The 12,580-nt window shown below is 41.9% G+C and overlaps 1 protein-coding gene across 5 annotated transcripts in view; it reads right to left on the reverse strand.

Annotated features, from left to right (window-relative positions):
- sema6e (sema domain, transmembrane domain (TM), and cytoplasmic domain, (semaphorin) 6E) overlaps positions 1–12,580 on the reverse strand; it is a 166,112-nt gene that overhangs the window by 58,502 nt on the left and 95,030 nt on the right. For all 5 annotated transcript variants that reach the window (XM_044358190.1, XM_044358193.1, XM_044358192.1 and 2 more), the window contains 5 exons: positions 11,796–11,996; positions 6,546–6,660; positions 5,254–5,311; positions 969–1,025; positions 437–538 (listed from right to left, as the gene is read on the reverse strand). In XM_044358190.1, coding sequence (XP_044214125.1) covers positions 437–538; positions 969–1,025; positions 5,254–5,311; positions 6,546–6,660; positions 11,796–11,937 — 474 coding nt within the window. In that variant the 5' untranslated portion in view covers positions 11,938–11,996. The remainder of the gene's footprint in view (positions 1–436; positions 539–968; positions 1,026–5,253; positions 5,312–6,545; positions 6,661–11,795; positions 11,997–12,580) is intronic.

The raw sequence follows: 12,580 nt of genomic DNA on the forward strand, positions 1-12,580 counted from the left end.
TCAAAATTCAGATATCACTCAGGCTCCGCCGCCTACACCCCTGCAGGTTTGCACGTCTCGCGGTGCATCTGGCCCAGACTGAAAGTGTAAAACTGTGACTTCATGCTACATTTCGCCCGTTTTTTCGCTGATGTATAAAACATCTGTTCCGCGTCGGCGTCTGTGACCTGTGTTTATGTGTGCGTTTATGACATGATATCCCCTGTAACGGCGCTTTCACTTTCAAATAAAGCCGGCGTGGTGTTAATATGATACGAGTTTCGTCTGCGGTTTGTCATTTCCATTAGCGACTTAAATAATGGGGTACAACTGGCTGAACGTATCTCATAACAGCTGTAATATGGATACAGATGATAGGGAAACTGATAATATCCCTTATCTGTAATTGAGGCCAGGAGGCATAAAAAAAAAAAAAAACAGCAGCGCGGTATCTTACCTTATAGTTACGGCAGGTGGGGTTGAAGGCGTTGGTGCCGCAGGCGAACAGAGTCTCGTCATTGCGTGGCACCAGCACTTTGATGTAGTTGTAACATTCGTCCTGTCAGGAGGAAAAACAGCTTGATGTTATATTGTACATCAGGGACAAGGTCCGTGTTGGCTCCTGGCACGCCAGCGACAGAATCAAAGCAGGGATACAATATGTTTTACCAGCTGAATCACAGACACACACATTTTCTCTGTTTTACACTCATTATCGTAATCCCCAGGCTGATTCTTGTGGTTTCGACGTAGCTCTGGGGGAGGAAAATGTGTTGCAAAAAAAAAGCCACATTTTGTCCCCCGACGGCCGTGGCACTGATTCTGATAAGCAACTTTTGCACACACCACCTTCGCTTATTGCAAAAAAACTTCACTGTGCAGGAAACGAAGGAAGAGAGAGAGAGGGGAAAGAGAAATAAAACCGAGAGCAAAAAAAAAAAAAACAGAAAAAGAGGGAGGTGTGTTAGTGTCTGGAAAATAATACTCACGCTGTTTTTCCCTCTCACAGTGCACTTCTCCACATCCTTCGTCTTCCAAGTCAGTTTCTGAAAAAAAAAAACGAACAGACAGCAAACTGTCAGCTCAAAGACAAGCTGTTTCTCACCATCCCAAAGCTTTTCTTGCTCCAAATCGGTCAAGTACTATTACGAGACAGCTGTGATGAAAATCTCATTAACTTCAATAAACTGTCGTGGAGAAAAACAAACAGATAGAGAAATATCAGGAATGCCTGCGGCGGAGGGCAGCTAAAGATTGTGGTTCCTCAGTGATAAAAATCACTGCGAGATAAGTCTGGATCTGAGAACACACACACACACACACACACACACACACAGGAATCAAAGAACCATAAATGATATTTGCATCGCTTCCTTGTCTATATGAGGAGCACTTAATTAGCCTCAACTAACCTACTGGGCAAAAGCTGTGCAGTCATCCTGCACGCACACACAATCAAGTGTCCAGTGGGCCGTTACAGAACAAGACAAGGTCAAAACCTAATATACGGCTGGACCGTGTATGAAACGCTAGAGGGCTTTTAATTTGAAACGACGGATACAGGAAGTGGCGACCGAGCCCCCAAGGAACTGCGCCGGGCTTTGAAGCCAACTTGACACGGAGTCTTTTCTCAATACCAAGCACGCCAAGTTCAGACTACTTGCTACTTCGCATTTGGCAAGTTGGACTCGGTAGTATAAACATCCGAAGATGAGAGGACGCAGCACGATTGTTCTGCAATTAGAATAAAATAATCTCAACTCAAAGCTCCACTAACACTCTTTTCTAACAAAAAAAAACAACCTAATTGACAGAGAGGTGAAGTAAATTATGTTATTCAGTCTGTAATGTAGCTGAAACAGATGTTGACCGGCTGATCATCTCAGGAATCGAGCTGCTAGCAGCTGAGATGACCGGCCGGTCTCGTCCTCACATCTATGAAAATGTCACAGCAGATTTATTGGTGTTACTGGTATATAATGGTTACTTTCTCACTTGAAAAAATGTTGAAACTTAATAAAAGTGACATATTAACAGTCCTACGGAGAAAACTACAGCAGCTTTTAGCCTGGCTCAAAATCTGCGTCATTGCTGCTAGTTGGTGTGAAATGCATTCTGGGATACTTCCCAAGCTTCATCCGACCAATGGTGTAATTTCACCACTCAGTCAGTGACTCAGGGACAGACATTTGTGTTTATAGGGCCGGTCCCTGCAGTCCAGCCAAAAAAGATCCATCAATTTGTTAACAAGCTCTGCAGTTGAAGGCTTAATGCGCTCCCATCCGCGGTCGGATAATTTACTGACCCCCAATTTTCTCAGAGCTCATCAATACCACTGAGGACGTTCCTCTACAGTCCCTGTTTCAGTTCGAACCCGTTCAGAAGATCCCCTTTTGTCCGCGGCTCCCGACAGTATGTGACTAGACTCGCTCCTGTAGCAATGCAGCAGCAGCAGCAGCAGCAGCAGCAGCCTTATCTGGTCTTTGTCTTTTTGTCTGTAGTCTGACCTGGAGGTAACTCTTCTGATGTTTCAGGCTCATCGTGTTTTAACATGAATGCGGCTCAGACACGTCCTGGTTTCAGACACTTTTGAAAGTTGATTCCAGTTTCTCCTGTAAAGCTAAAGAGTTTCAAATATATACCTCAAGGCTTTTTTTCCCCCAGACAGTCTACATTTGTTTTTTTTTTCTGTTTCTCATTTTAAATGCATAGAAGGTAAATGTTATGTATATTTTTATTCATTTTCAGGACACTGAGTCCATATTTGTGTTGACACTTGACGGGGATAAAGAGACCAAGATATTTGCATTTGTAAATAATGAGATATTTAATTATATAGAGTACTGTACCTTCTCTGTATGAATACTTTCAAATGTCCTTTATTTTTCATGTCCTTCTATCTCCATCGAATGAAAGAAATGAAAACAATGTCACAAAATAGAAAAAAAAATAAGTCAAAGTCTTGTGCCTCGGATGCTGAAAAGTATTATACAAAGCTGGAGGCAGGTTGTGAATTTGACTCAAGATGTTCTTAGCTGCAGGCTCACAATAAGCCGCCCCGTGGTGTGATACATTTTGATGCCTCATTAGAGTCGAGGGGTCAGTCCTGTTGGGCCATAGGTCCCCGAAACACAATTTGTCCAACAGGCCCCCAAGTGCTCCCGTCTTCTGCTGGCTTTCCAATTTCTCGGATGGCTTTAAATCTAGCAGTTAAATCTGAGACAGGTGAATCCACTCTACCTGGTAAATGAGGAAACTGGCAGTATTCCTGCTGAAGAAGAGGAACTTAATTGTGGAGGGCTTGTTGCTTTATATATAGAAACATAGTAAACCAACATTATTTGGTTTCCACTGCCTATAATGAACACATTAAAGAATATGGTTGGTGTTATTCTGTATTTTTCTTGTCCCATGAAAGGAAATTAGTTCATTTCTCGAACCATTCTGACTTCCTTCACTTGTCTTTGGCTCTTAGCCTCAAGGTGGCCAATGGTTCCTACTGAGAACATACGACCTCTATGGAACAAGCTACACATGCAACACTTGTTAGATTTGTCACTTCCTTGTTTTTATCCTTTTAATAGGATTTATTGACAATAAGAAACAGAATATTGTTTTATCCTTTAATGGGAGGCCTTGGTTTTACACATCCTCCGTCTATTTGATGGTCATATTATTATGTAACACATAAGATCTACAAATATTACAATCAATAAGCGTCTTCTGAGTGATTAGGAAGAATGTATCAATCATTTTCTGAGCAGTCTGTGACACCCTCCTTGTCGTCTCTGATTTTAAAGCCTGCACTCTTCCCTCCAGGGTCCATTCGCGTAGAACATCTCCGGCACGACTTTGTGAAGATCTGACATGATTCAGCAGGAGTCAGCATTATGGTAATAGTGCTCTGCCTTGTCCACGCTCAATTTGGTTTACTAATAATTACTTATGGCCACCCAAGCCCGGGGAGATCAGTGAAGGGGAGAATGTGAATGATCGCCCCGGTGTGAGAAATGAAGCCGGTTTAAAAACGAGTCAGGAGTGAAGGAATGGATCTGTGATGATGAGGACGCTCAACGCCATTTTCCTGGTGATACGAGGCGGTCGCACGTTAACGATCGAGCTCAGATGGATAACGGGGGGATAGGGGGGGGAGCGAGAATGTCACGGCGGAATATGGGGTAGAGTCTTCAATAATTTTCCACTCGGTTCCTCGCTGTCACGCTGGAGGCGGCGGAGTTTCGGGTGAATGGTTAAAAAAATGCATCGCACACAAACATTCAATATCTAAGTTCTCATAGAACATAACTGGAAAAGATGGACTAACATTGTAGTGCTCAGAAGTTCCCCCATTTCTTCTGCACCGCACTCTACCCAAATCAATAGTTTAGATCTCTTCGACATGGAGCGGTGGCCTTATCAGAATGAATATCCCTGTTTGCTGCTAATCTAAATACAAACAAACAAAAAGTCCAGGCCCCCGAGGGCTGTTATTTAAGTGCAATCATGTTTGACAAATGAGATTCAGATAGGAGGGAGCATGGCACTTCAAAAGCCACAAGAGCCCCCCCCCCCTTCCCCCCCCCGCTCCACTTGTATTGGATATATGACAGAAGAGAGATTGCTTAATCCTTGAATGGAAAGACAGGCAAAGGCTAGAAAGGAAAATAATGAGATAGAAACATTTTCTGTAAAACCAGGCGGTGTGGGGTTTTAAAAAAAAAAAAAGAAAAACAGAACAGAATTGCCATCTAAAGTCTAGAGAGCACTGCCTTGCATTTAACCCCTCTTTAGAACAGGTACAGGTCTACTACTACTAGTGATATATTATCCAGAATATCACTGTTGACATGCAAAACCCCCACCCCACCCCCCCCCCCAGTTACGTGAAAGATTTTGATCATATTCTCCTATCGTATATATTTAATGACCACCGAATCCTAGAGCCTTAAAACCTTAATCACAGAGAAATGTCAAGGCTGGGTAATTTAAAATCCCTGCTGGTAACTTACAGATTATTGGTATTGATTTCAAAAAGGATCAAGGAGGATCAAAAACTCCCTAAATGCCAGACTCTTAGAATAAGAATTCATCCTGGATGTGTGAGTTTTTTTGCATTTTTTTTGCAGAGGAAATCAACAGACTACGGTGCGGTGGTGAAAGCAGATGGCAGGTACAAGCTACACATGTAGAAAGAAAGGTTATACGTTGGACCGACATACAACATTTTGATACTATGTAGAGATTTTTCAGTGGAAACCGGACAGACTTTCCTACCTGCTGTGGGATTATCTGCTGAGACGAAGAGGCGAGATTGATGGCAAACACATGGTCCCTGCAAGAGATGAAGAGTCAAGACACCATTAGTGGGGCCTCATCTCTCTCTTTTTTTTTCCCCAGCCTTCAAGTTTTTTGTAAATTCAAAGCTCCACAAGGGATCTGATTGAACCATTTCACCAAAACATGCTTTCCAAAAAGATACTTCTATTTGGCTCGATAGGATTGATTGAAGCCGAGTGTATAAGGTGGATTTACCAGGCAAAAGTTTATTGGCTTTTTAAACTTCAGAAAAAAAAAAAACAACTTTCCAACACCGAGAGTTTTTCCCAAGTATCGACACAACCCGTATGAATCACTTTGTGAAGCGAGGCGTGCACTTTTGTTGTATGCAGCTGTGGAAAAATATAAGTCCATTTAGGTACATTAAGATTTTCCATACCTTTTTGGATGGGGCTTCTTGGCAGTGAGAGTACTGCAGTTTGGGACGGAGCCAAAAAAACTGTAGCAGAATTTATTTTGTACAATGAAAAACCGGCAGAGGAGGAACAACCTCGTACTATTTAGATAATTAACCTACGACATCTTGATCAAGAGTGGAGCAACGTGTAATTAGGCTGAGAGATGCGCTAGAAAAAAAAACATGGAGGAACGCTGCTGCCAAAACTGTGAACATGAAAGCGGCTCGGTGTGGAGGTTCTGCCTGAGATGCCTTACACAGTCATAAAACTTTAACTCTGGGTAGATTCAGGTGTGAATTGCTCACAACAATAATAAAAAAGGGATTTCTACTGAGCCTCTGGAAGGTTTAGATTCCCAAATGACTCACTTCAAAGCTCCATCACTTACACAAACATTCCTCAGTTAAAGTATTAATTCCTTTATTAACGCTTTCACGTGTTTTTATTACAGTCTCTTCTTCTTGCTTGTGGTGTTTTTTTATGATCTCTGTTGACATTGTGTTTACTGTTGTCTTTTGCTGACTGTCTGACTCGCAATTTTTAATTCACCTTATGCTTAGTTGGCCTTACTTTAAAATAAAAGGTGAAACAAAAGGCTGCGTGCATTCTTTCATCCGATTAAAGTGATTCTGGGTTTTTATTGGCTGCTGATCAAGCTATGCAAAAGGCTCCATGGATAAAAGTCTGAGCTATAGCATCCTGTGTGCTTTTTGAATTTCAATTACAACAATTAACTGAGGAAATTATTGAAATATGAATCAATAATAAAAGAGTTCGAGGAGAGCTGCATCAGATCCTGTGTAAACTATCAGGTGGGTGGGAACGACTGACCGAGCAGCGATGTAGAGCATGTGGTTGATCCTCAGCATCCTCTGGAAGTCCAGGCCGAGACGGACGGTGTCGTTGTCCGACATGAGTCCCTGGAAGCTGGGGTAGAGGTAGGAGGCTGTGTGGAGGAATGACAGAGAGAGAGAACATGTTCATGTACTCGTGATACCAGAAGATACCAGCTACAGCCTTCATATGACAGATATCCCTTTGAGGTCCTGGTCATGACATTTTTTTTCCAAACCAAGGAATAAAACTTCAAGCTTACATGCTTATTTCTGCAGGTTTGTAAGAACTTTCAACTTTCTAAAACTAAGCTGAAATGAGTTCAGTGAGAAATAATAAACTTCCAGCAGGTTTCCAGTAAATATAATTCATTTTGAGTTGTCAATATGTCAAACAGCTCAGTTGTCAGTTTACCATTTGTCAAGAGAAAGTAGGGCAACAGGGCTAAACATTTATTCCCAACAAACAAAGTAGCTTAAAAAAACCTTTACAGTTTAAGAAACACTAACCCGAGTTTCTAATGTGGCCTATTATGCTGAGAACTAAGAGTATATACACTGTATGCTAATTCAGACTTATGGGAGGTGGATGTGCAGGAGAAAAAAAATAGCATCTAAAGTTGCAAATGAGATGGTTGTGTCATAGAAGTCACACTCATTTAAATAAAAGGCTTCTGGTGAGCATTTTTTTTTTTTTTTTTTTTTTTTAAACAGACACGTCTGGAGACGGTGCCGAGTGAGGACAAGGAGACACATCAAAACCAACTGCTTGTTAAGTCTGTCTTGTCTGGTCAACAGATTCAAATGGCATTCACCTGTCTCACAAGTCACAGAAGACGAGGTTTGCATTGTCACGAGTGTCTTTCAAGTGCCTGCAACTGGCAAAACTGCCCTTTTAGATTAGACAATGATATCACGTGGTTTAAAAAAAGACAAAAATAAAGAATCTCTGTGACTGCAGGCGTTATACATACGAGTATACAATCCAATGCAAATCAGGTGTATTCACGCATAATAAAAGATGAGTTTGTGCAGCATGAAATGGCACAAAAAAACTGCAAGATAAGATGAACTGAGAGAAGTGGTGCAAAGAGAAAAGAGCGTGATATATTATCAACCTTTTCTGCATTTTAATTGCATTTTTTTTTTTCTCTTCTGCAACTCAAACAGTGTGACTGAGTCACTGGAGAAATACCTTAATTTAAACAATGGGAGGTGGTGTCCAGTATATTAAATAAGAGAGTGACAGCCAGTCAGCAGATGGACATGCCCTGCAAGCGCTTGATTAAAAAAAAAAAAAAAAAAAAAAAAAAAAGGGATGCTCAAGGCAGACATAAAATTAGCCTGCTCAATACTGACTCCAGACTGTTTTCCACATCACAGAGACTTCCCAGGCCGTTTCCTCTCTTTTTTTTTTTTTTTTTTTTTTTTTTTTTTTAAAGATTCAGCTCAAGGCCACGGCACTCTGGATCCGTAAAGTAGTGTATTAAGTGCCCTCCAGCCTCCCATCTGACCTGGGCTGCTGCTGAATTAGCAATCCCCGCTAGAAATACACCACAATCTGAAATTAGTCTCTCTACGGGGAGCCGTGCGTCCCCCCCCCCACCCCCCCCCCCCCTCACCCTTAACTGCTCGTCTGGAATCGACTGTTTAAAGATTTAAACGCCTAATGTCTGGCTCAGCTCTGGACCTTGCTGTGCTGTCTGGTGAAGAGACTCCCGGTGGCTCAAAAGCCCACCCCTACTATCCTCCTCCCCCCTGGCGAATGAGGATTTCTAATTACTCTTCAGCACTTTCACATCCTATAAAAGGTGGAGGAGGGGAGATCTCTGCCTCTAGAAGCACATCTAACGCTGACTGAGGACTGAATCAAACCTCAAGCTGAAGTAACATCAGCACTACGTCATAAAAAAATCGAGCCTCTTCATTTATTTTAATTGGACCACTGAACTGACACACTGAGTGAGTGCTCCGGCCAAAAAAACTCAAAATTTTTTACCTATCTCAACATTTGATGCATAATAAAAATAAATGCAAAGTCATGTCGCAACGTGCTTCGTCGGCTAATATATGCAAGTGCATATTGTAAAGTGAACGGCCAAGTCCTACATCTCCACATGAAGATGAAATGAAGCCGTCTTTATAAGCTTCTAGAGTTGTAAACTCCTGTCTCAGAGTATTATTATAAATTGTTGTATAGTGCTCTGGCATCTCATAAAACTGTAAAAAAAAAAAAAAATCATGGATGTATTACTCAAAACTGGACCTTCTGGATTGTATTTCATCTTTTCACCCAAAACTTGTAGCAAAAAACCAATTTAACCCCTTACCTACGTGCTACAGTTGAAGCGATATCCTGATTTACATTAGAAGCTACATAAGAAACCGTCTGTAAAGGGACAAAGTCAAACTGCCTTTTATATATTTATTATGACATGGTTCCAAAAACTGCATTTCTTTATTTATTTTTATTACTGCAGAGTAAATGACAAGGCTTATGGTGCTTTTAATGCATCCCGACTCATTAAAGAATTTCATGAGTATCGCTGTCATTGGAAAGTTAGTGTGGCGTCTAATGTGTCGTTTAAATCAAAAGTTCATGTTGAGTGAAATTGTCTGATACAGTCTTTGGGTTTTGATGAAAACTGTTTGATAGCAATCACCGGAAAATAATTTATGAAGCATATGAATCCTGCTAAGAATCCAATTCTAGGGGGGGGGGAAAGACTGAATACTTAAAGTTTCTATATGTAAGTTTCAGAAATTTCTTCTCATTAGTTACACTGGTGGCTGTTGAGTGAGCTGCGTTCAGCGTCCTGTTGCTCGTGCGTGTGCTCACGTACACTACATATAATTACATAAAAGAATCAAGAAATACAAGAAAGCATCTCTCAATCCCAATCAGTCAGCCCCTCCCCACTGCTGTACTGTACAAACACACACACACACACACACACACACACACACACACACACACACACACACACTCCTGCTGCACACCGGCCAGTAGTGATGCACGGGTCAGGCTTTTTTTTTTTAATACTCGCACCCACTGGACCCCGTTATCAGATCTAATACGCATCACCCAACCTGCAAAAATATGCATTAATCAACCACCTGAACCGTCAACTTTGTTTACCGACCGTGTTTACGCGCTGCGGCCGGGGGGGGGGAGCGATGCGCTGGGGCTGCATGATTGTGAAATGGGCGGTGGTCGACGGAGGCCTTCTCAACCTCACCGAAAAAACAAGAGACACCGTAGCCAGAAACGGAGATAGCTGGCACGGTTAGGCGGCTAGCTACCACAGCCAACCTGGTGGGAAACAGAGCTGGAGAGCCAATATCTGCTGGGTGTTTCTGGTCAGATCGCACCTTTTTTTTTTTTTTGTGGTGGTGGGGGCCGGTCGAAATCACTCCACAGGCTGTTATAAGAAACTGAGAAAGTCGGGAAAGGTCTCACTTTTAAAGAAACATTACAATCCGTTCAATCATTGGCAATAAAAAATGATTAATACATGTAAATTGCTTCACACTTCTCACACATAGCCCCTTTAATACATTAGACAGCTCTGTGCATTAGCAGCTTGAATATGAAAATGTTTTTACTGGCTCTCGAAACCTAAAATCGGTCAAACCTTCCACAAACTTTTCCAAAAAAAGACAAGATGCTGAGGCGAGTTTTCTTCCCACTTTCCTTCAAAAAAAAAAAAAAAAAAAAAAAGTAGTTCCTCTGGTAGGATCTCATTGACTTCAGCCCTGACAAAGTATTAAGATTCATAACGGACGTCGCGCAGAGCCGTGCAGGACCTTCTGCCATGCTGTCACCTGCTGGAGCCAGAGGTGACAAATTGCTCTCATTACACCTGGGACGGAGCTCCACATATAGCACTATTAGCGCAGCTATTTCTGCTAATGGTTGCGTTACACTGTTCCAGATAGATCAATTACAGTGTGTGTGGGCCATGGTCTCAGCCACCTCTTAAATTAATTACGGGCCATTACGTTTAGCGGACAGGACCTCTTCTGGAGACCTCCCCGGTGATTGGGTGCCGTAGATGGGTCCCTTTGGGTGGTCTGATGAAGAAGTGTCTTGAGAGTGTCACAGATGTTGAGGAAGCTCCTCAGTCAAAATCTAATCTTAACAGCTGGTGCTTGAATCTGGGGTTTTTTTTACTTTTTCATGCTGCGGTCACATGAAGAACTGGGTGATAATTTAAAATGATTGACTATCACCAGAATTGTATCTTTTTACTGAATTCTTTTGTTCGAATGAATTATTCCATGCGAATTGTAATCAAAAGCTTATTAAAATAGTTATTGACATTTTTGTTTTACATTTCGTGGTATAAATCAATATCTGATGACTCTTTCACACCTGGTAATCAGTTCAGTTGGGCCACACCAAGGAAAAAAAAAATGATGCAATGATCAATTATTGCGCTTTTAGTTCTGGTTCATGTCACGTTCACGACTTGTTGCAAACAAACCAAGAGGAGTGTTCACATGATGTCATACGAACGCACGGTTAACTCGTTCCTGACGGTTTTTGGTGACTCATCTTTTATCATCGGCATTAGATGCAACCGCAGAGGAAAATAAAATACTGGTGACTGTTTGGCCCGCAGCAGGATTTGATTGACAGCTTTCACAACTTAAACAAAGCCGGAAAAAAAAAAAAAAAAAAAGAAAAGGGCACCAGAGTTGGTTTGAACTGAACCAAAATGGATTATATTGAGTCACATGTGCTGTTTGTTTTCTTTGGTCTGAACTAATGTGAAAAGATTTCCTGTATACTTTGGCTTTAGTGAGTTTAAGTTCACAATGATCACTGTAGATGAAAGTGAAAGATATGTTGAAAAGGTTATAGCAAAAGGATTACATGGTTCCGTATTATACTCTCATTTTTCTAACAATCCACACCCTCGGGTCTGAATCAGCCGTGTGTTTTCAGGCATGTTTGTGCAATTCCTTCCTGAGTTGAAACAGCTTTTTTTTTTTTTTTTTTTTTTCACACCAAGTCAACAAACAGAACTAAAGGAATAAATATTCCAGCAGCACAATAAAACCTCTACAAATTTGCTTGCTGTGAACATGCCCTTAAACACACCCACCTCACTAAGCTGCGTTCCCTTGCAATGAGATATAATACCTTAGTGACCCCTCGCTTTACTTTCTTTTTTTTTTTTTTGTTACATCTACTCTTGCAACAAAAGATCACCATGGCAACGCAACAGATTTTGAGACTTACATTCTCTGCCCACGACGCTGATCGGTTCCAAGTCTTGGGGGAACGGCGTGGCTCCTGAGGACAGCTGAGGTAAGAAGGCGGTTAAGGTGAGAGCCAGGAAGGCTGGCAGGACGGGTCGAGGCGAGCCGGGCGTCAGCCTCATTTTGGCAGAAGATGAGACCTCACCAGATACGCATGGCCCACGGCGGATTCACCTCCCACCTGAAATGAGACGAGTTTTCAGGATTAGGAGGGTTAGCGTATCAGTCTCAAGTTTTAACAATACTACTGTGAGCAGACGATGCTAGAAGTACTACTGAAAAGTTTGAGTACATCACAGTACTCCGATGCCTATAAATAACAATATTCAGTAGATACATCAAGCAGCTAAGTTCTTATTAGCATGCAATACCTTATGTCAATGCAGCAATGTGATGGAGTGAGCATTAAACATGTGTCTCTCTGCACACTTGCAGACAGACGTATAAAAACAAGGTAGATGGAGCCAGAGAGAGAGAACAAGACACACACAAGGAGGAAACAAGGAGGGGAGGAGGGGGGGGGGGGGGCTCATTTACTGCCAGCCGCCTTTCACAAGTGACTTAGCATAATTAACCTTCGCCTACACCAAGGACGACGCCACTCTCCACCTGTACCGACACCGGGCATTACCTTTAACCAGCATCTTTTCTTTCAAACTTCCAAGTTCATCCGAAAGAATTTGACAAAAATAATCAAAAAAGGTGAAAAAGTGGCTGGTTAGCACTTTCACCACACAGCAAGAAGGCACACTAGGTTTAAATTCA

Source organism: Thunnus albacares, chromosome 8 (genome assembly GCF_914725855.1).
Source record: "Thunnus albacares chromosome 8, fThuAlb1.1, whole genome shotgun sequence".
In the NCBI taxonomy this organism is placed as follows: domain Eukaryota; kingdom Metazoa; phylum Chordata; class Actinopteri; order Scombriformes; family Scombridae; genus Thunnus; species Thunnus albacares.